Source organism: Rhinopithecus bieti, unplaced genomic scaffold (genome assembly GCF_001698545.2).
Source record: "Rhinopithecus bieti isolate Rb0 unplaced genomic scaffold, ASM169854v2 scaffold_10015, whole genome shotgun sequence".
Taxonomy (NCBI): Eukaryota; Metazoa; Chordata; class Mammalia; order Primates; family Cercopithecidae; genus Rhinopithecus; species Rhinopithecus bieti.
The window spans coordinates 1,625,764-1,647,232 of NW_016806417.1; the positions used below are offsets into that span (position 1 = coordinate 1,625,764).

Consider the following 21,469-nt stretch of genomic DNA (forward strand, 5'->3'; position numbering starts at 1 on the left):
CAAGGAGTCACACTTGGATTTGGTTGTGTGGGGAAGACCACATAGTCCAATAGCAGAGATGCAAACACGGGGAGGCGTATTAGGACATGGCTGTAGTCTAGGGGTGAGATGAAACAGCTTGATTTGGAGCGATGGCAGCAGAGTTAGAGAGAAGTCCTGTGTGGGACAGAGTCAAGAGCAGAGCTGACAGGGCTTGGCAACACACTGGACCTAGCTGGCAAGTATGCAAAAGACTATTAGTGCTCACCTACATCACATGACTGAGGGCATGCCGATGATGAGAGGGTGGAAGTGTGGAACCCACCTCTAAAATATCCCTCACAAGCTTCCACAGCCTGCCTCTCTTCCTTCTCTGGACCACCCTTGAAGACCACATGTTAAGGGTAGCAGTGTTCCAAGATGGAAGAAACCTGGGTCCCCGAATGACTGTGTGAAGTCGAGCTCCACCTCCTATCTCTGCTGACCACACTGGCCTATGATACATGCAAGCAAGAAATGTTACTGTGCTAAGTCTCTCAGATTTTAAGATTGATTTGTTACTGCTGTAGAGTCGAGGCCATCCTGACTAACACAGTACAAGGGAGAGAGGTACCAAGGATGTCACCCGGGTTTCTGGCTTCAGTGTCTGGATGAACAAGTGGATTGATGGGTGGGTGGGTGGGTGGGTGGGATGGATGGATGGATGGATGGATGGATCATTTACCACAGTGGAAAGGGCCAGGTGAGAAGCAGATGTTGGGGGAATTAGGCAAGTTGGAAAGCAAGAGCTTAGTCTGGGGTATGTTCAGTTTGAGATGGTGCTAAGAGCCAAGAGGAGACAGCTGTCGAAGTAGGCAGCCGGAGAAAAGTCTGGAGTCTAGAGAAGTAGCAACTGGAGAAGAGGGCAGGGAGCAGGCAGCACAGGGATGCTATTTAGGCCACGGACATGGATGGTTTGTCTAGTGAGAGAACAGAGATCAGGGAAGAAAAGAGGAGAGAACAGGCCTGGCCCCAACAGAAATGCCAGCATTTAGAAGAGGCCTTGGCAAAGAAGACTGAGGAAGAAAACCAGGACAGGCGAGGGACACAGCAGCCAGGAAAACATGTTTCAGGGAGGAGATGGCCGAGTGCAACCAAGGCCAAGTTTCCGTCCTCCCCTTCTTCCTCCAGAGGTTGAAAATCAGAACAGATCCTGTTCTCTGTGAGACCTCTCCACTCCTGACAACACTCCAAGCCTCGTGGCTCCATCTGTGTATAGGCCCCCACTGGGGGACATGGGGAGAGGAATGCAGGCCGGGGGGTGGATGGGGGAGTGCTGCATACACTTTCTGGAGCTGCTCCCACCTAAGACATTATAAAGTGCCCAGGAGTGGCAGTGAAGTGTGAGAGCAGGAGGGAAGGGATCCACTCAGGCAGGGTGACTGAGAGAGAACGCACGAGCTATTAGCTTTTGTCTGGAACAAAATAAGGAGCTAATCCTGGGTTGTCATGGTGATGATTTTGTCCAGTTCTACAGTGTTCAAAACTCCATAGAGCAGGGCACCAAAGAGACTCAGACAAAGCCATGGTCCTTCCTTTGAGAAGCCACCTGAGGATGCTCAGGTATTGTTAGAACAAGGTCCCCATTTTAGCATGCAATCCAGGGTAAAAACAATTCAATTTACCAAAATTTACTTTACAGCCAATGTTTCTGTTCCATAAAATGAGGACCCCGCTGTGAGCTGAGTGCTGGGGGTGGCATAGGACTAAAGATGCTGCCATCCCCTTTGGAAGTCAGTGGTTTTCAAAGTATGGACCGCAGACCAGCAACACCACCTGGGAACTTGCTGGAAATGCAGATGCTCAGGCCCCATCCAGCTCTACTGAATCAGAAACTCTTGGGGTGGCCCCAGCAATCTGTTTTAACAGAAGATCTGATATTCAAGTTTGAGAATGACCAGACTTCAGGAAAACACAAGTTTGGATAGAAGTGAAACCCTCTGTCAGACAGGAAATAAGTTCCTCAGCATGAGGGTCCCTGCAGACACCACCCTTTCCTCAAGCTTGAGGCCTGTTGAGTCTCAGAGCAGCTGAGAGGCCCAGACAAGAAGCTCCTCCTGCTCTAAGGATGGGGAAGCCTTGGCCCAGCCCTGATGTGCTTCCCTCCTCTTGGCCTCTCCCCTCTAGTGAAGGCAGAAAGGACTGGTTCAAGGCACTTGGTGCCCTGGAGAGGCCTCTGAGACCAGGTCAGAATAGCAATGAGCAGTCCTTTCCATCCTCCCTCCAAGCCTGCTCTCTGCTGCTCCTGCTATGGCCACCACAGGCCTCCTCTTCCTTCTCCACCAGAGTGTGGGGACCCCCATTGAGGACCACACTGACCAACCCTGCTTAGATGCAAGGAAGGTTTCTGGGCTGATGAAAATCTGCAGCCCTGCAAAGAAGAGATGCTGGCTGGTCTCATCCTGGGCAGGCAGACTGCAAAGTAAACAGAGCTGAGAGCTGTGTGGCCTGGGGATGCCAATTCCCAGGTACAGGTGTTCTTTGTCCCTCCCTTCTGGCCACGACAGCACTGCGGGAGAAAGGGCACTTCCTGTCTGAGATAACAGACCTGGGTCCCATCTCAGAGCCGGCTCTGCCTCCAGTGTGGTTGGCCAATGACCATCACCTCTGGCCTCAGCCTCCGTGGGCATCACATGATAGAGCCAATTTGGTATTGGCTCAAATTCCATTAGCATTTGGGGGTTTGGAACCAGGGACAAAACGACTAACTATGTCTCCAAAGCCCCTCCTCTCCTCAATAAACACCTTTAAAACATGACAAGGATTTTGCAAACAAAGCAAGGCAGGCTGCAAGCTTGCTTTCACTCCCTATGGCCATCTCTCTGGGCTCTATTTTTCACTCCCATTAAGCTGCCTGCTACCATGGGTGCCTCCCCTCAGCATCATCCTAGGTTCTCTTTGGAGTGGAGGTCCCAGGACCGGTGAGGAGCAGGGGCTTGAAGGAAACAAGTGCCTTCCTGGAGCCCCCTGGAGCCCCCCAGCCACACACACACAGTGCCACGGACATAATTCAACTAAGATCAGGGCTCTTGTTCCAATTGACTCATATTACTAGATTTAAAAGATTGTGGAAGACACACAAAATATATAAAAGTATGTTAAAACTCTATAAAAGACACTGTTGTGAGTTTACACTCACAGGCATTGGAACAAGCTGTCAGGTTTCCTTTTTCAAGTGTGTTTCAAGGACATCAGCTGAACTTTGGCCAGCGTTCTGTGCATGGTGTGTGTGCTTGGGGACCACCCGGGCAGGGAAGGCACAGGAAAGAGATGCAGTAGGAGGGCTGGCATGGATTAATAACACAACATATAGATGTCGATTCTTTGGTACACTCAGATTTGACTCGGCTAGTAGTGAGCTCCCCAGCTTGGCTTATCTGGGCCCTGAGGGGCTACTCTCTGCCTGAGATCACTTGAGTACCCTGGTGGATGCTGTGCTCTGGCCAGTGGTTCTCAGACCTGGATACACATCACCTGGAGGCTTTTAACACAGATCTGCATGGAGTCCTCCTGACCCAAACGCTGAGGACTTTGGTCTGGAGAGGGGCCTGGACATCAGCATCTTTAAATGCTCCTGGGGGCTCTACAGTGCTGCAGGTGTGATGACAGGACTGGAGGCCCATCTTTCACAAGTGTGTTTAATTTGGAGCCAAGAAGCCCAGCTCCAGTCAGGGCGCCCCTAAGAGCAGGCCAGAGGTTCTTAAGGTGCAACGGGGGAAAAGTAAGGCTTTCCCTGGTGAGTGACAGCAAGGTCAACGCTCTCCCTGAACTTGAGGTCCCCTTGAGGGGAGTCCTCCAACCTCAGCCTGCAGGGCAAGCTCTTCAGACCACAACCCCAAAGTGAGCGGGATGGACGCTGCTTCTCAGGACAGCTTCCCCAGGGGCCTCTCCTCATCCTGGCCTGCCCCTCTCCTTCCCAGGCAAGTCATTAGAGGCCGAGACCTCATTCTATCCTGGGCCTCAGAAACACAAACACCCTTTGGCCTTTTCAAAGCTAAGAAAAGGGCAGACCTCGAGCACATTTCAGGGCCCCTCTCTCCCAAGGCCTCTTTCCAGCCTCACTGCAACTGCCTCTGCTATATGACCTTTCACCCTGGCAAGGGGAAAGCTGAGGGCCAGGGCGTCTCCTCACTCCTCTTCTGAGCAGCAATGCAGCCCAGGGGCGAAGGCATGGACTCCAGAACCATCCGCATGCACACCTTGGCTCCACCTTCCCAGCTGAGGGGTTTACTAGGTAAGAGACAAGCAACCTAACCTCTCTGTGTCTAAGCAGCCTCATGTGTTAAATGGGGGTAAAACTCTACCCAGCCCATAGGCTGGTGAGGGTTAAATGAGTTATTGAGCGTGAGCACGTGCACGTGTGTGTGTGTGTGCGCGCGCGCTCGCGCACATGCGTGCATGTCTGAGAGAGAGAGAGACAGAGAACCCAGTGCCTGCCTTGAAGTGCTGGCTGTTACAGTGCTCACCCGCCTTACTCACTGCTCCCCTTCCACCCTTCTCCAGCTGAATGCTTCTCTCCACCTTCCCGTACTCTCCATCTGCCCTCTGAAGCCCAGATCTGGTCCCTAACCTCTCCCCTGCTCTTCCAGAGAGCCTTCCAGGATTGTTCCAAGTGGCACTGACCTGCTTCCTAGAGATGTCTCTCTACTCCCCAGAAGAACTGGGATCTAGCAGAAGGTGGGAGCCCTGGAGACCCCCAACACTCCAAGATGACAGCTCCTAATAACTACAGTGTCTTAGTTAAGCGCTTAGCAAATGCCATATGCTGTCCTTAGCACTTCTCACAGGTTTTTATCACTTAATGCAATAATCCCATGTGGTAGGTATTATTTTCCTCCATTTTCAGACATGAAAATTAAGGTATTAAGGGCCCTTCAAAGATCCCACGGCTGGTGCTGGGGCTGGGAGGGTGCTGGGACCCAGAGTGTGTCACTCTTCAGAGGTGGTGCATCCCAGAAGTTGAGGGTACAGGCTGCCTGAGGGCAAGTTCCACCTCTGCCTCTTAATGGACTATGTCCTTAAGCAAAGTACCTCCTTGTGCCTCAGTTCCCTTATCTATAAAATAGGGGTCATAATAGAACCACTCCCATCCCCCAGCCGCTGCGGTGGTAGAATGAAGTGCTGGCACAGAGCCTGGCACACAGGAAGTCTGTAGAGGGCCTGGCTATTAACATGATCCACTCCACCCCACTCATTTTAAAAGAAGATCCTGAGGCCCAGAGCAGGAAAGGGCCATGGAGTTGGTGGTCCAGCTGGGCCTTTAGTCTTTTCCTCTTCCCCACCTAATGGCTGCCCTTTGCTTCTGCTTAATTAGCTCAGCCCCACCCCATGATTCAAGGAAGGGGACGAGTAGGGAGAGATGAGGGACCCTCTCCTTTAGGCAGACTGTGAGAGGATGCAGCCTCCTCTCCCATCTGGACAGGGTTAAAGGAGAGCTATTCACTCACCTCTTGGAGAATCCTTCACACCCTGACCTCCTATGACCAGCCCTGACTCACAAGGTCCCTGAAGGTGGACAAGTGGAGCCCCTGGGGCAGTTGCAGAGATACCAGCTCAGTGGGAGCCGGTCACTGCTTTCCCCTACCTTCAACTCCAGTGGAGATGGACATGAAATACACAATATCTGCTCCCTGGGCCCTCAGCCATGCCCCCTCGACAGCCCAACCCATCTGCTCCAATTCTGAGTTCCAAATACAGGAGGTTACTCACTACTGCCAAAAACACCAGGCTCCTGCCTCTTGTGGATTCCTCAGCCTACCGTGTCCACCCATTCGTCTATCCTTCAATTCTCCACTGCCTTCAAATGCCTACCTATCCCTTGGGCCTAGCTCAAGGGTTCTCAACACCAGCTTCTCATTAGAATCGCCTGGGGAGCTTTTAAAAACTATGGTGACTATGACGGACTCAGGCTTCTGATTTAATTGGTTTGGATTGTGGCTGGAGTACATTTTTCTGAAAGTTCCCCAGTGATTCTGATGTGCAGCCAGGTTTGAGAAGCAAGGATCCAGTTTCAATATATGAATCCTTCCCACAGAGAACTTATCTCTTCCTCTCCTGAGCACACCTGCAGGTGAGACCTGCTCCCCAGCACTGGCCTGGCCCCTCCAGGGATGCTGTATGTCCAGCCTGGCATCCATCTCCCTTGTCTCTGCTGTGACATTCCTGTGGACAGGCCTGTCTTGCCCTCTCAGCCCAGAGTTCAACAAGCAGGTGTGCAATTAAACTGCACACAGCTTACACCAAGGTCCCTGTCCCACCCCAGCCCCTGCCTCTATTCTTCCCTCCTGGATGCTTTTATTGCTCAACCCCAAATGTATCCAAGACATGTGATGCAGGAGCAATGGCCCTGGGTTGGGAGCAGGACACCTGGGTTCCAGACCCACCTCAGCCTGATCCTCCATGTGATCCACACCATCCCTGCCCTCAGGGCTCGGCAGTCCCACCCTCCAAACAGAGACTTGGACCAGATATTCTTGGGGTATTCTTTGAGTCTCCTCCAACAGTGTGCCCTTCTGGGCCCCCGGCCTCAGTTTCCCTCACTGGTGGGGCTCCAAATCCCCATTCAGCCTTGGTTAGGGCTGAGCAAGAGCTCAGCTGGAGGCAAAGGCCAGCACAGCCCAGAGTAGCTCCCTCACCAGTTAATGTTTACTGAGAAGCAACTGGCCGGGGAGCTCCATCCAGTGGGACCATTCCATTTAACTGGGCTGCGGATTAATCAAGTGCTTAAACAGATGGTGCTCAGAGGATCCAGAAGGAAAAATGAATCCCTCCGGCCTGAGCAGAGAGTCCTACCCTTAGGCAGCATGGAGCCAGTCCTCCAACGATTGAGGCACAAGTGAGGCTGGAGAGGCCTCTGTGATGCCCCCTCCCCCAAATCCCCAACTTCCCCTGAGGCCAAGATTCGAAGGCACCTTTGCTGTGTGAGCCTTAGCTTCCCATCTGCACAATGGGGAGTTAGGATGAGAGGGGTTCAATGGGGCCACTAGTTCTCACCAGGGATCGTGTCACTCCCTTGGGACATTTGAAATCTTGGGAGGCATTTTGTGGCTGTCATTGGGATCGGGGTATTATGGGCATTTAGAGGGAGAGGCTAAGAACGCTCAATGTCCTGCAACGTGTGCTTCCTCCAGCGCAGGGAAGCAGGACCCTCCTCAAATGCAGTCCCAGGAGAAGCATTGTACACAAGTCTTCAAGACTGCAGTTCCTGCTGCTGCTTTCTTCTCTGATTTCTGATGCAATGAGCAGAGGAGATTGGAAAGGACCCCACATTTCCTTCCCTGGGTTGACCAAATGCTCTACAGCTCAGCCATAGGCAACAGCTGTGTCCCTGCTGCCACCAGGCCCATTCTGCTGCTAACAAGCTCTTGACAGCCACTGCCCAGCCCAGGCACCAAAGCTATCCTAGCCCCTGTGGGAGAGAAGGCGGCCATGTCCAGTTACCCAGAACAGCTGTGAAGCATCCAGGCCACACGAACCTTGAGGACGGCAGCCCCAGCATCATTGCCCAGAGCAGATCCAGAACATCAGTATTCCGAAGGGCTTTCTGAAGGCCCCAGAAACCCATACCCTTGACCACTCTCTGCTAAGTGGGCCTGAGAACAGGAAAACAGTTCTGAAAGCTGGCACTGGGGAAGTGGCAGGCTCCCTACTGCCCCGCTCACCTGGAGAGGAATCATTGAAGCCCATCAGCTCATTGGCCCTCTGGATCTTCTCCAGGCACATGGCTTGCTCCTTCTTGAAGATGCAGTCAGAATGCATGGCAGGGGCCTGTAGGAGAACACAGGATGTACAGTGGGAGCGGGTAGGAAGGCCGCCTGTAGGCTCTCCTACCAAAGCCCCAGGGGCAGTGTCCTGGAGAGAGTGGGGAGTAGAAGCAGAGAGGAGAGTGACAAGAGATGTCAGGGCCAGCAGGGGCCCTGACATTCACCTTGAGAGACACCATGAGGGCTCTTCTCAGTCACCAGCTCAATGTGTGGCTTTGGACAGGTCCCACTCCCTCCTGGGCTCTCAGTTTCCACATCTTATAACAATATTAGCAAGCGCATACAGCACTTCACTCTGTGCATGCATTATTCTGAGTGTCATATGTGTGCGTGTGTATGGATCTGGAGAGTACTATGCAGTACTATTTTTATCATTTTCCATTTTACAGATGTGAAAACTTAAGTACAGAGATGTTAAGTCACTTGCTCAAAGTCATGTGGCTCAGTAGACTGAAAAGCCAGGACTCCAACCCAGGAGGTCTGACTCCAGCAGCCACGAGGCTACTACTGCAGTTTAAAGGAGAAAACAAGTGGTAGGGGAGAAGTCAGGCTGAGAAAGCTCATTGTCTCTTTCCTCCAGGGGCTCAGGAAGAAGGTGCCCCCAGCAGCTGCAGGATAAGGAGCAGTGGTGCCATTTAGTGGGGACTACTCACCATCCTTATTTACAGAAGGAGAAACTGGGGCTCAGAAAGGTTAAGAAACTCCAGCCCAAAGTTACACCGCTGGTTAATAGCAGATATAGGCTTCAAGTTCAGGACCAAGTAACTTCACAGTCTATGCACTGCTATTATGACAGCTGCTTCCAAATGCTGTCGCTTTAACACAAGACCCCAGGGCAGGGATGGTTCCCAGGGGGGTGTCAGCAAGTATAGAGGCAGTCACAAGGCATTTGAGTTGCCAAGGGCCATGTTTGGGGACACAGTCCAACCCCTACTATTCACAGATGTGCAGGCAGTTTTCAGGGAAAGGGACAGGCTTGTCTGTGGCCACACAGTGAGTCAGGGCAGAGGCAGGACTGGTACCCAGGGTTCTGAGGACAGCCTCACCCACTGCTATTCTGAACTCTCAGGTAGAGTGGTGGGACCAATACCTGGGAGTCCTCCTCTGCCCACTCCCCATCCCCACCTTTGCTCAGGGAGAGACCTGAGCAGGGGGCAGCCTTCTGAGTTCTCTCCTGGAAGGGCATTGTGGGATGGTGACGAGAAAATCGAAAGAGCCTTCTGCAGCCCTGACCAGGGTTCCTGCATTCAGCTGAGCAGGTTGTGCACTGTGCAACTCTAAAGGTTACCACACATTACCATCATAAAGATTTGTAAATGTTGTAATCATTTCTAGTCAAATCAGTACAGGGTCTTGAGGAAGGCATGTCTTTTCTGATTCACACAAAGGCACTGGGTGGCCCAGTGGTGGTGTTGGCAGAAATACCAGCCAGATGAATAGCTGAGCTGAGGGCACACATAAAACATGGGTTCTCTGGAGTGGGGGTTCAGGTGAGCCTGGGGCTCCCAGAGAGACGTTCCTGGGCCCTTACCATAGGCAGCAGGAGGAGAGCAGCCAGGGAAACCTGCACGACACAAGCCATGACACTTCTTGGCCAGCACCACTGGCCTCCCACTGACAGCAGCTGTGGGTCAGCCCCAACGTGTCTCTGGGCTAGAGAGGAAGGAAAGATGTGAATCCTGTGAGCCCAGTGCAGTGGCAGGGGCGAGACCACCTCCCTTCCTTATTCCCCCAGCTCCCTGCAGCACAGCTTTCAGCCTCCAAGGATAACCCCACCTCCCTGCCTGCATCCGTCTTGCTTTTTCTTCTTCTGCCCTGCAAACATGTGCTAGGCACTCAGTCTGTGCTAGGTGCTGGGATACTATGGGTACACACTGGCTCAGCTCCACCAGTCTCCTGGCATGCTCTGGAATGACTTTCTCCTTGGCAACAGAGGGATTGCCTTCCCAAATCTTTGCATTTTCCCCCTCCTCCACAGTGACAAAGCTTTCGCTGGCACATGCATGCTCACCTAGAGATGACATTTCCTGGTATCTCTAGACTGGAGGTGTGGGCACATGATGAAGTTATTAGCACTTATGGAATGTGGGTGGCAGCCTGTGGCCACATCTGCACCCTCTGTGCATGAGGTCCTGGCATGATCTCTGCTCCTGCTCTTTAACCCTTCCCAAATGACAAACCCGACTTTGACAGTGTGGACGTGAACAGGATCTGAGGGGGGTAGGGAGCAACGCTGCGAGAGGAGGCAGGACCACCAAGTGACCTTGTGGAACCCAGCCACCCAGCCTGCCTGGAGGCCCACCTAGCTCCAGACTGTTACACCAGCAGGAAACCACCTTCTAGCTAATTACCCCCTTAAAGGGCCTCTTTGTTCCAGCTGCCTGGCCTGGTTCCCTAACAATTACACCCTCTTTTTGCCCTACCTCACTCTACTTCATCTTCGGGATAAAGCCTTAAGCCATGACACGGAAAATACAGTGGCAGCTGAAGCATGTGCTCAAGCCTCAGAGCTGCAGGAGCTCCAAGGGGCAGGTCTGCAAGGACTGGGGCCACTGGTGGGGACCAAACAGATAGGTTACAGGGAGTCCAAAAAGGAGGCTGCAAGAGCCCAGCATGCTCCCAGGGGAATAGTATACTCTGCTTCTAAAACTGATCATTACGACATACACCCTACAACACAGCAATTCTGCATCTGATAAATATTTGCACTTGGACGAAAAGAAGCACATGCAAGCACATTCGCCACCGCATCCTTTAAAATAGCATCAACAATAAAAAATGGGACAGCAAAGCATCCATCAACAGGCACTGCTAAATAGGCTCCAGTAGAGCTGTGCAATGGTTATGGTTATTTAAAAATTATTATTACTATTAAATTATTATAAAAGAGATTGAGTAGGCCCATATCAGGGCACGGCTAACCCACAGGTGCCTGGCCCAGGAGGCCATGGGGGGCCCGAGCAAATCCTTCATGTGTATCCCAACCATTAGTCCTTGCACACCCCCCACCAGCGGGCAGAGCTGCTGCACCCCAGGGGCCTTTGTGTCCCTCACTCTCTGCCTAACCACATCCCCTCCCTCTCTCCTTGCTTCCCACAGGGCCTCTCCAAGCTCAAGCTGGAGATAAGCAGGCATCCAAAAAGTGGAAATAAAACCAGCTGCAGGAAGGCTCAAAAAGAGGGAGCCCCCATCTCCCCATATTATGCACCAGGGCTCACTCAGAGATGCGGAGGGAGGCCTCAGATATCCCCAAGAGATGCTGCAAGAAGCCTGGGGACCATGGCAACACTGGCCCAGCCTCTTCCTGTGGGTCAGGGAAGACAGGGCAGGCTGGGGAAGCACTGGTCTCAGCAGTCCTGGGCACCCTGAGGCACCATCTCTACCAGGCACTCAGGCTTCGGTCTCTGTACCAGCTCCCAGGGCTTGCCAGGCCCCTGGTGGCCACAGGCTACCTCTGGTGTGACCTAGCACTAGTGGCCCCCAAAGGGCTTGGTCACTTCTACCAGCCCTGGGGAACCCAAGGCTCTGCCTGCAAAGAGAAAACCCTCCTGACTTGCCTGGCTGCGAGGGAGGAGTGTCTGGCACCAGTGACCCTCGGCAGAGGCTGGAGGCCATCTCTCTAGGCCAGCAGAGTGTTGTGGGGAGATCCTGCAAGGCAGAGAGCCTCCAAGATCAGGGGTTGATTCCCTGCACCTTCCACAACCTCAGCCCACAAAAGTGAAAACAGAGCTCCTCGCTCTCAGCAACACCTTGAGATGGCAGCAGCACTACCCCTGTTAAGACTGGGCTGCCCTCTAGCGGATACTCACTGCTTCCCCAGCAAAGGCCTAACCTCTGACCCCAGTATAAAACCTGGGCTGCCCACTAGAGTCATCTGAGCTTTCCAAAACTACCCCTGCCCAAATGAATCAGAAGCACTCAGCTGTGGTTCGGGCAGCAGTGGTGTTTAAAGTTCTCCAGGTGATGCTCGTGTATAGTTAGGATTATAAAGCCTCTATTTTAACCTTTATTAGAACCCAGGGAGCTGGCACAGAGGAAACCAGGATTTTGAACAGCTCTGGTGGGGTGGGGGAGCGGGTGGCAGCAAGCAGACAGTGAGTTTGTGTTTTGAGGACTGGTGGATTTCTGATCCTGTTTCTCTCTCTTTCACACACACACACACACACACACACACACACACACACACACAGAAACAGGTCCACAGAGATGATCATAAAGACATGTCAACCCTACAGAGACAAAGAGACATTTATCCCCAGGGCCACCACTTGAAGATATCAATATAAACTCCCATGATGGGATACACAAGGTAGAGATTCTTTCAGGGACCAACAGGCAACCACACACACACACACACACACACACACACATACACACACACACTCCTTCGCAGACACATAGAGGACCACACACGGAAAGAAGATATGTGCAGATGCAAGCACACGGCAATTCAGATGTCACATATCAGACTGTAGATATACAGAACAATTCACACTGACACACACTCAGCAAAGGCCTTCAGCTATAGAGAGGCAATAAGATATATTCGGATTCAGATATGGGTGCAGGTATAGGCACGACACACACATACACACGTGTGTACATGCATGCACACATGCAGGGATGCCCAGACTTGCAGGGGCCTCGCCCGTGCTGTGGGAAAGGCAGCTCCTCAGCTATAGCTGCAGTGGACTGCAGACAAGCTCCAGCAGAGGCCCTAGCCCCGACCCACCCCCAGCCCCCTGCTTCATCACCAGGCTGTTTACCAGGAGACAGGTGTGCCCCGAGCCCAGTGACCCAGGGTAAGGGAGCTGGGGCACTCTCACTAGGGCGCCTCCTCTGGAACTAGACCCAGGGTTCTTGATTCCCACTGTTACCTTCTCTTGGTCCCCACACCCATTACAGTCCACCCACTGCCCAACTGGACACAGATGCCCCTGCCAGCAAAGAGGAGGAGAGAGAGAACCTGGGAGCTCCCAGGACTTGACTCGGCTGGGGACCTCAGGGATCACCTCCCACAGCCTCTCCCCTCTCTGGGTGGTAATCCTTTCAGGCACTTCTGCCCCCACTGCAACGCTGCACTGCCCCCCGCTGAACAACGCTCAGAGTTTACAGACTTAGGCCGCCTGCCCTAAACCAAGTGCTTCTCTGCAGTGTCCCTCTGAGATGGGTCCCCTCACTTGTTGGCCACCCCAGCCCTGCCAGTGGCTCCTCCTCCTCCAGACTCTCCCAAGCTGCTAGTGACACCCTCAAGGGACAGGCCAGGCCCTGCGACTGCAGCCCAGGGTTGAACTCTCCCCTCCCTGAGGATGGATTTCAACCGAGCCACAAAAGTGGCTCAGGATGGGAAAACGGGTCACCTCATATTCCCTGGCTCTCTCTCTTGGGTCCAGGATCTGTTGGGGCAGATAGTTTTTAAGGATGATTAAAGTTACCTCCTGGCATTTAGTATAACAGACTTCGGACCATTTTGCCAGAAGTTTTTGCCCTAGGAGCTTGGGAAAACAGCTTAACTTCTCTGTGCCTTTTTTTTATCATCTGTAAAATGGGAGTAATATTAAAGTCTATCTCACAGATGTTACAGTGAGGCATCAGCAAATTTATACAAATAAACTATAGAGTATATACTATAGCCTGGCACTCAGTAAGGGCTATACATGGGTTAATTATTATTATTATCTCACCACTTTGTGTTCAGACTTTTTGTACCCTCTTGCTATCACCTCCACCCCCACAGCACCGTGTAACATTCAAAATGGGAACAGCAGGCCTCCTGTGATTTTATTTACTAATGGCTAACATTTATTAAATACTCAGTATGTGCCAGACACTCTTCCAAGCAATAAACATGTGTTAACTCATTTAACCTGCCTGAAATAGTTACTAGCATTAGCTCATTCTATAGCAGAGGTGACTGACGCACAGAGAGGGTAAGCAACTTCCCCAAAATCACACAGCAAGTCCCTGGTAGAGCTGGGAAGTAAACCCAAGCAGTCTGGCTCCAAAGTTGGTGCACTCCATCCCTATGCTTCCACTGCCCTCTCTTACTGGTCAAAGGAGATCAGTTCAGAGTCCACTGGTACCCTAGTAGGGACCCCCACACACACCTCCAGGGGTTAGTCAGGCCCACCACTACACCCATTTACATATCTATATCTAGTTTCCTCCTTAGGAAGAGTTCGTTACAGATACAACATTTCAGACCTGAAATAGACTTTAAAGCCCACCTCCCAAGGTGCAGATGGGGAAACTGAGGCCAGAGAAGGTGACACACTTTCCAAGGTCACACAATATAGAGCCTGGAGGCTTGCCTGGCAGGAATGGGATGTGTGACAGATACCTGGACTGTAAGGGAATTCAGGGGGATCCCAATAGCACACCATTCCCCCTTCCTCCTCAGGCCTCATAAGTCCAGCCACCAAACCTGGAGTTAAACTGACTACAGCAGCCATGTCCTCCTCTGAGTCGCTGCACCAAGCAGCGGTGGCTCCTGCACACAGAGGATGGCATCATCAGTCAGCACATGGGAGCGAGCGGTGACTCACTGGGCTAGCAGACTTTCCACATCTCTGTGCAGAGGGGACTCAGAGACCCTCCAGCCGTCCCTGTACTGTCCAAAGCCCGGCAGAGCCCTTCTGCTTCCCCTGGCTGAAGGCAACTCTGCTCTTGAGATGGGCTTGCCCCACTCCAGCGTCTGGCCCAGGCCCACAGTGGGAAGCTCTGATGTCCCTGTGCCCTTCCCAACCAGCCCTGAGCAGCACAGGTTCCTCTGCCTCACATAAGCCCACACAGGTGTGTGTGGACAACCTACCCCACCTCTTCTTTGGATCACACAGCCCTGGGACTCTCATCTGCCCCTCAAGGGGCTGGGGCCATCTGTGCCACCTCTTACTGGAATCTTCTGGCCACTCAGCATCCCTCCCCATTACAGGGCAGGACAGGCCTGGATACTAGAAAGGAGATGGCCAGGCTAAGTACATCACTCGCCTCCCCTGCTCTCCCCATGCTCCCTTTACTCATGACAGGGGGGCTGGACCACCCCTACTTCCTCCTCTCCCTCCTAGGGCCAGGAACAAGGGAGAGAAGGCTGAAAGATGAAACACTGCCCCCCTCCCACTCACCCCTCAAAGGGAGGGACAGAAGCTACTGCAGGGAAGGAGGGGAAACCCTCTAGAACCTCCTTCCTCCTCAAGAAGACCAGAGCCGATAAAGGGCACAATGGCAGGCGTGACAAGGTGACAGGAGTCAGGCCACCAGATGGGCCCTAGTGATGATCCCACTCGTGCCCTGCATTTCGTACAAGCTTGGGTGGGGAACCAGGTCCAAGGCAGGGAAGGGCCAGGCTGGGGCACCCATGAACGTTGGCAGTATCATCCCATCTCACTGGTGAGGCTCTGAGGCCCTAGGAGAAGAGGAAACTTCCCCAAGGTCATGCTGCCAAGTCCTTCCCAGGGTCCTGTGAGGAGTCTTCTTCCATACTGGATAGTGCAGGGACCTTTCCTGACCTGGAGGTGTCAGGGAGTGCACCCCCTGGGCCAGCTAAGAGGAGGGGGAGGAAGAAGGCAGAAGATAAATGCAGGGAGAAGAGGGAGGTAGGAAGGGAAAGGATTGAGGGAATGACAGGAGGAGGGAGGGGAGGAAGGGGAACAGGAAGCCTGGCCAGAGAGAGGCACAAGCTTGTGGACGGTGTTCACTGAGCACCTACCCGGCAGGGGGTATGGCTTGAGGAGGAGTAGCTCTGCACTGAGAACCTTTCGCTTGGTGCAGACCCTGGTTAAGCTTCAGCCTCTCCTAAGTGAGCATGAGCCCAGCTCTGATGTGCGTGTGCCCATAGCACCTGGCACAGGCAAGACACATGAGTGCCCAGAAAACTTGGATGAGTGCCCCCTGGATGGATTTGGGAAGGTGATTCCAGGGTGTCAAGCAGCACAACAAGATATCAGGAGTTGGTGAGGTGGATGAGAGGGTGGAGGGCTGGTGCCAGTCTGTGGAAGCTGGAGGGTTGTTCCACCGGACAGGGGTGGGGCAATGAAGAGTTCTAAGCAAGGGAGTGGAGTGATCAGCTTCTCATTTAGAAAATATCCCTTCAAAGGCTGGGGAGCAAAGACAAGGGAGGAAAGTGCAGGCAGAAATGTACCCTGAGGCCCTTTTCTGGATCTAGGGTAGAGGTGATGGGGTACTAAGCTGAGCAGGAAGGCGGTTGGGATGGAAAGTGGGGGACAGAATCCAGAGACACGGAAAAATCAGACAGGAGTGTCTCCTTGGCCCATCCCCACCACAGGTGGCAGGAAGGAAATTTCAGGAGGAGGCAGTAGAGAAAGGAAGAAACACAAGATAGGACCTGGTTCACTACACAAGCCCACAAGCCTCAGATCAGTGGCTGGGAAGTTCAGAGGTGCCTAGGAAGGATACACACACACACACACACACACACATATATATATATATGTTTGTCTCAGTCAACCCTCTGCAGTGCCCATTGATCAGGAGGAAAAGATGAGGGCAGCTAAGGCAATGCATGGAGTCTGTGGAGAGCTGAGATAAGAGTGTCCAGCTATCCTCCAAGGTCAACCCAAACCCCCAACACCACCACCAGGAAGCCCACTCAGGCAGCACCTGCCCACCTGTCCTTTATGACCTTGCCCTCCTCCACTGAGAAGCCCCAGCCCTGAGATAAGGAGCCCCTCTCCTCTGAGCTGTTTCAGGTCTCATCGTGTTCATTGTGAGTTTCGAGTCGTGTCTACAACAAGGGGCATGCCCAGGTTTCTGTGTGGCTTCCCCACCTGTGGGCATGGGCACAGACTTGGACACAAGGGGTGAATGGTAAAGGGGGCTCAGGAACTGTTTGGCAGGCTCAAGTGACAGCAGTCAGTTTTTCAGTCCTGAATGCTGTCTCTAGGTGTCTTCAGAGTGGGGGAATCGATCACAGGGACAAAGCGGAGGCCAATCTGGTGGAGGGTGCTGAGGCTAGGCAGGGAGCCTCTCCCATTAAACAGATGGGCACTCTGAGCTCCACGCAGAACGGAGCGAAGTATCCAAGGTACCATCAGGCATCTCCAGCTATCAGCGCTAAGTCCCTCCCTTCGTCAACCTCTCTGACCATTTCTCTTTCCTAACCTTACAACCCAGGAGCTGGCAACCCCTTCCAGCCAGTCAGATCCAGCCTGTAGCCTATTTTTGTACGGCCAGTGAGCCAGGAATGCTTTTACATTTCTAAATGGTTGGAAAGAATTAAAAGAATCATATTTCACGACACAGGCAAAATGTATGAAATTCAAATTTCAGTGTCCATAAATAAAGTTTATCAGAACAGAGCCATGCTCACTTGTTTACATATCATCTAAGGCTGCAGTAGGCTACACAGTAGAATTAAGCAGTTGTATATGGACACAAGCGTAAAATAATTGCTATCTGGCACTTTACAGAAAAAGGTTGCCTACCCTTGTTCTAGGTTCATGCAACACACACACACACACACACACACACACTTTCCTCCATTCATTTCAATATGCAGCTGGACTTTTATTAATGAAGACCTTTGTGATCTTCTTTGGGCAAATATCTCTGAGTCCCTGGGTGTGCCCAGATCTGTGTGAGAGGGTGTGTCTCAACATCCATTTGTCTTTCTGGTGTTGCTTGTCACTATTGTACCCCAGCTCTCTGGCAGGTGTCATAGAAAGCCTATATGCTTTCCTAGCTGTGTGTCACTCCCTCTCTGTGTGTCACTGTGGGGGTGGCTGTCACCGTTTGCCTCTGACGGCATCCAGAGCTTGGTACAAACACGTTGCAGCTGAGGCGTTTCCAGTCTCCATCTTGCCAGGCGGCTGGACCACTAAGCCCAACTCATTCAGACCCTGGAATCTTAGATTCCTCTCCTCAGGGAAGGCTGAGGGTCTCTGAGGCCTCTAGGCCTTCCAGGGTAGAAAACCACTTGGTAGCCCCTGTCTGGGGCATCAGGCCTCTGCTCACAAACCTGACTGGGACAGGAAACTCATTGTCACCTCCAGTGTCAGCCCCATGGTGGGTGGGTCTCAGGCAAGCAAGGCCTGCCTGGCACCGAGCTAAGCTCCAGCTCTGCACTTGGCACATCTTGGTTCTGCCCTGTGGCAGACAGCACAAGATGTCCTCCACTTAATCAGTGCCAGCCCCAGGTCAATGAAATGCTTGTCCCTGGGAGGGCGGCAACCTGGGACGCTCCAGCCTAAGCCCTGTCCCCAGGAGAAAAGCCACCCTGTGGCCTTGGCTTTCTTAGCCTCTCAGCCACATATACTATAAACTCCCATGTGTGTATTTATTTATTTGACATAAATTGAGGGAGTGTCCCAAAGTTGATGCACAACAGAGAGAGGTGGCCATGTGAAAAGCATGGGTCAAAAGTGTTTCTCCAATCAATCCCTTGCCAGCCTGAACCTTATACAAAACAGGACTTAATGCACCGCTTAGCCTAGATCAGTCCCAGTGCAGGAGAGGGATCCTTTCAGAGGCTCCCCACAGACACCTCCCCTCACCACACATGGGGGCAAACAGACTTTTGGGGGTCTTGCTCCAGACACCCAACCACCCATGAATCACCCATGGCCAAAGAGGAAAAGGACCGGGCCCGCCTCCATTGTCACCCCACACACACTTGTTGATGGATTGGTTGGAAAATCTGGCCCAGGGCCTGCTCAGCGTGTTCCATCTCCAATTTGTATGTTCAGATTTCGGCTTGTGTCCAAGCTGGTGCCTCTGCCTGCCCTCCCCAAGGTCGATGAGGAGCAGAACTTAGCTTAGGACTGGGGACTCCAACAGTCCTACTTGTACCCAGCACCAAACTCATTTAATTGGGGTCTCCTGATAAAACCTGGGTGCTGCCTGCTGCCCCTGCCCCCAAAGGTTCAAACATAGTTTTTCATCTTCTTGGGAATCCTACTGCCACTCAAAGCTTCTACCCTGACCTTCAGGATGCTTGTCTGTCTCAGGCCAGCTGCAGTCCCAGGGCAAGTTGCCCCCCACATGCTGCGTCCAGCCCCTTCCCATCCCCCAGCGCCTCCCCAGGGCCGCTCGTGGGAAAAGCCAAATACTGTGTCTTTGGAGAGGGCCAGGGGGGCTTTGTGGGACATCGTAAGGCTAGGGAAGATAAAGGGAGTCTGACGCACCTGCACTCAAAAACATAGGAATGGTCGGAAGAATTAGCAGGTGTCCACCCCTCACCCCCAGCATCTTCCAAAAGGGGGCTGAGCTCCATCCAGGGGTGAGGCTCCGCTCCTCAGCTCCAAGTGAAATGCAGTCGGCTTCCGGCTGGGTTCCCTCCTGAGGGTCTAGCTGCATCCATTGGCTCCCCGGTCCCTTCTGAGCCCCCTAACCTGCCAAGGTCCCGCCGAGGATGTGGCCTCCGCCCCCCCGCAGCTGCCGCAGGAGCCTCTGCCTTTAAAGCGGCCGGCAGGGGTCTGGGCGGGCCCACTTCAGCCTGGGAAGGCCGGTGTCGTTTCCCCACAGACCCCGCAGGGCGTTTCTTCTGGGACCACCGAAGCCTTAGCATCCCCAACCCCAGCCCCTCCGCGCCACGGGAAACCGAGACGACGCTCTTTTGAACAATCCCGAATGTGTCACCACAGAGGGGCATTCTACACTGGCCCCTACCGCAACCCCTACCTAGCACATTGCTTGCCCACCCCTCAAGCCCCGTGCGGACTGCGGTACCTAGCCCCGGGGGACTTTCCAGCCCTGCCTTCCGGATCCGCGTAGGTGCGTCCGTCCGCCTAGGGGTAGGGCGGCATGTCACTCCGGGTCCCTCCGGCCTCCTGGCTTCCTTGCCCCTGGTCTCCCTTCTCCGCATCAGGAGGGGCGCGAGATAGCTAGGCCGACCCCTACCCGGGCAGGCTGCGGCCATCGGCCGCCCGGAGCGCAGCGCCAGACACTTGGGTTGGGGGGTGTCATCCTGACGCGCAGGAAGGGCGCACAGGCGGTAGGGGGCTTCATTTGGGATCTGGAAGGTTTGCCTGGCGCCTGCCCTCGCCCACTCTCCGTCGGTGGAGGTCGCGGCTGGCGGAGACCGCCAAGCCAGAGGAGGGGATCCGAGGTCCCGGCTGGGCGAAGGTTCTGGAGCCGGGAGAAGACAGTTTAGGCGTGGAGGGGCAGCCGCGGCGGGGCGACCCTTACCTGCTCACTGCGGGGCCTGTCCGTGGGGCAGGGGCAGACTCCGCAAAGGACGCGCAGCCTGCGAGTCCGCGGCCCGCGCGGCGCGGGGATGGGGAGAGTGTGCGCCGAGGAAAGCGCGCCGAGCCGGGTCTCTGCACCTGTGTGGCCGCGGGCGGCCGGGGTCCGTATGTCCCTGAGCGGCGGCGTGTGCGTGTGCGCACGCGGGGACCACGCTCGCCCGGAGCCCGCCATCGCGCGCGCGCAGCCCCGACCGTACAGTCCACGCCCAGGCCCTGGCGGAGCGCAGCGCGCGCGCACGTTCGCGCGCGCCCCCGCGCGGCCGCGGCCACAAGGGAGGCTCGCCGGCGTCGGCTCGGAGTCCTGCGAGGAGAGGCGCCGCGCGTCCGACCCGCCGAAGCCAGGCCCGCTGCCGCGGACTGAGAAAAGGGAGAGCGACAGACCACGCCTCCCCGTGCGACACTTCGGCGAAAGTCTATGTGTGTGATTCGCAGTGTGTGCTGCACGCCAATGAGCGGCCGCCTGGGGGGCGGGTGTGTACCGCGCTCCGCGGGCCTTGTGCCAGAAATAGGGCCCGCTTGTGGGCGCCAAACCCGCGGTCGAGGCGCCATGTGTGGGCGGGCCCCGCCCAGCCGCCCCCCGCCGTCGGGCACGGTGGGGCGCCGGGCTGCTCAACCTCACCCCACCCGCAGCACAGACCTGAGCAGGAGCTGCGGCGGGAAATCCCAGTGGCGGGAGTCGGGGTCGCTGAGGTGGAGGCCTCAGCCGCCTGTCATCCCCGTCTCCTCTATCTCTGGGCCTCCTGGGCTCACCACCCTCTTCCCACTCCCTCCATCACAGCCAGGACTAGAAAGCCTTCTTTCTTCTCCCTAGGTCCTCAAGATTTCCTGTGTATCAGAGCCTGTCTTCTCCTTCCTCCAAGAAGACTTCCTTACCAGGCAAGTCTCAGACCCTCCTTGGGCTCTTCTTTGCCCCTACCGCCCAGGTCTGGGAGGGTCGGCTAGTTTTGGGGTGCCTGTCGGGATGTACTCAAATGTGACCCTCCCCCCTCCCCCCGCCGGAGAACGACCAGAAAGGGGATGGTGGTGCTTACAGGACAGAGGCAACTTAAAATATCAGACTGCCTGGCTCCAGTCCCTGCTGTGCCACAGCTCTGTGAGCTTGGGTAAGTGGCTCAGCCTCTCTGAGCTTCAGCTTCTTCATCTGCACAAGGGAACAGCAGTACTGGCTCCCAGGACTCTTCACAGCAGCAGCAAACAAAAATGGTGCACTCACTCCATTGTAGTTTCTCCCTGGTATCATTGATTCGCCGATGCTGAATAAATTACTATTGCTACTGTTATTACAGTCCTGTCCAAACTCCTCCTAGTAGAAATGGCTTAATAAGGAGAACTACACAAATAAAGGTGGCCTAGCGGGTTGGCAGTGAAGCCAAAACTTAGCTGAGAGTAGTTAGCTACCCATTCCCAGGCAAGTTCTCACCCTCTGCCCACCCCACCCCAGCCCCCATCCCACAGCTGCTCCTGCCTGCCTCTGCCCTCAGTTTTTGG

At 54.1% G+C, this 21,469-nt stretch overlaps 1 protein-coding gene across 9 annotated transcripts in view; it reads right to left on the reverse strand.

Moving 5' to 3' along the window:
* ADCYAP1R1 (ADCYAP receptor type I) overlaps positions 1-20,139 on the reverse strand; it is a 63,105-nt gene extending 42,966 nt beyond the window's left edge. For all 9 annotated transcript variants that reach the window (XM_017876432.1, XM_017876431.1, XM_017876428.1 and 6 more), the window contains exons 1-3: positions 19,923-20,139; positions 9,313-9,434; positions 7,680-7,785 (exon numbers count right to left, since the gene is read on the reverse strand). In XM_017876432.1, the coding sequence (XP_017731921.1) occupies positions 7,680-7,785; positions 9,313-9,363 (157 nt within the window). In that variant the 5' untranslated portion in view covers positions 9,364-9,434; positions 19,923-20,139. The remainder of the gene's footprint in view (positions 1-7,679; positions 7,786-9,312; positions 9,435-19,922) is intronic.
* Positions 20,140-21,469: the final 1,330 nt, after the last annotated feature.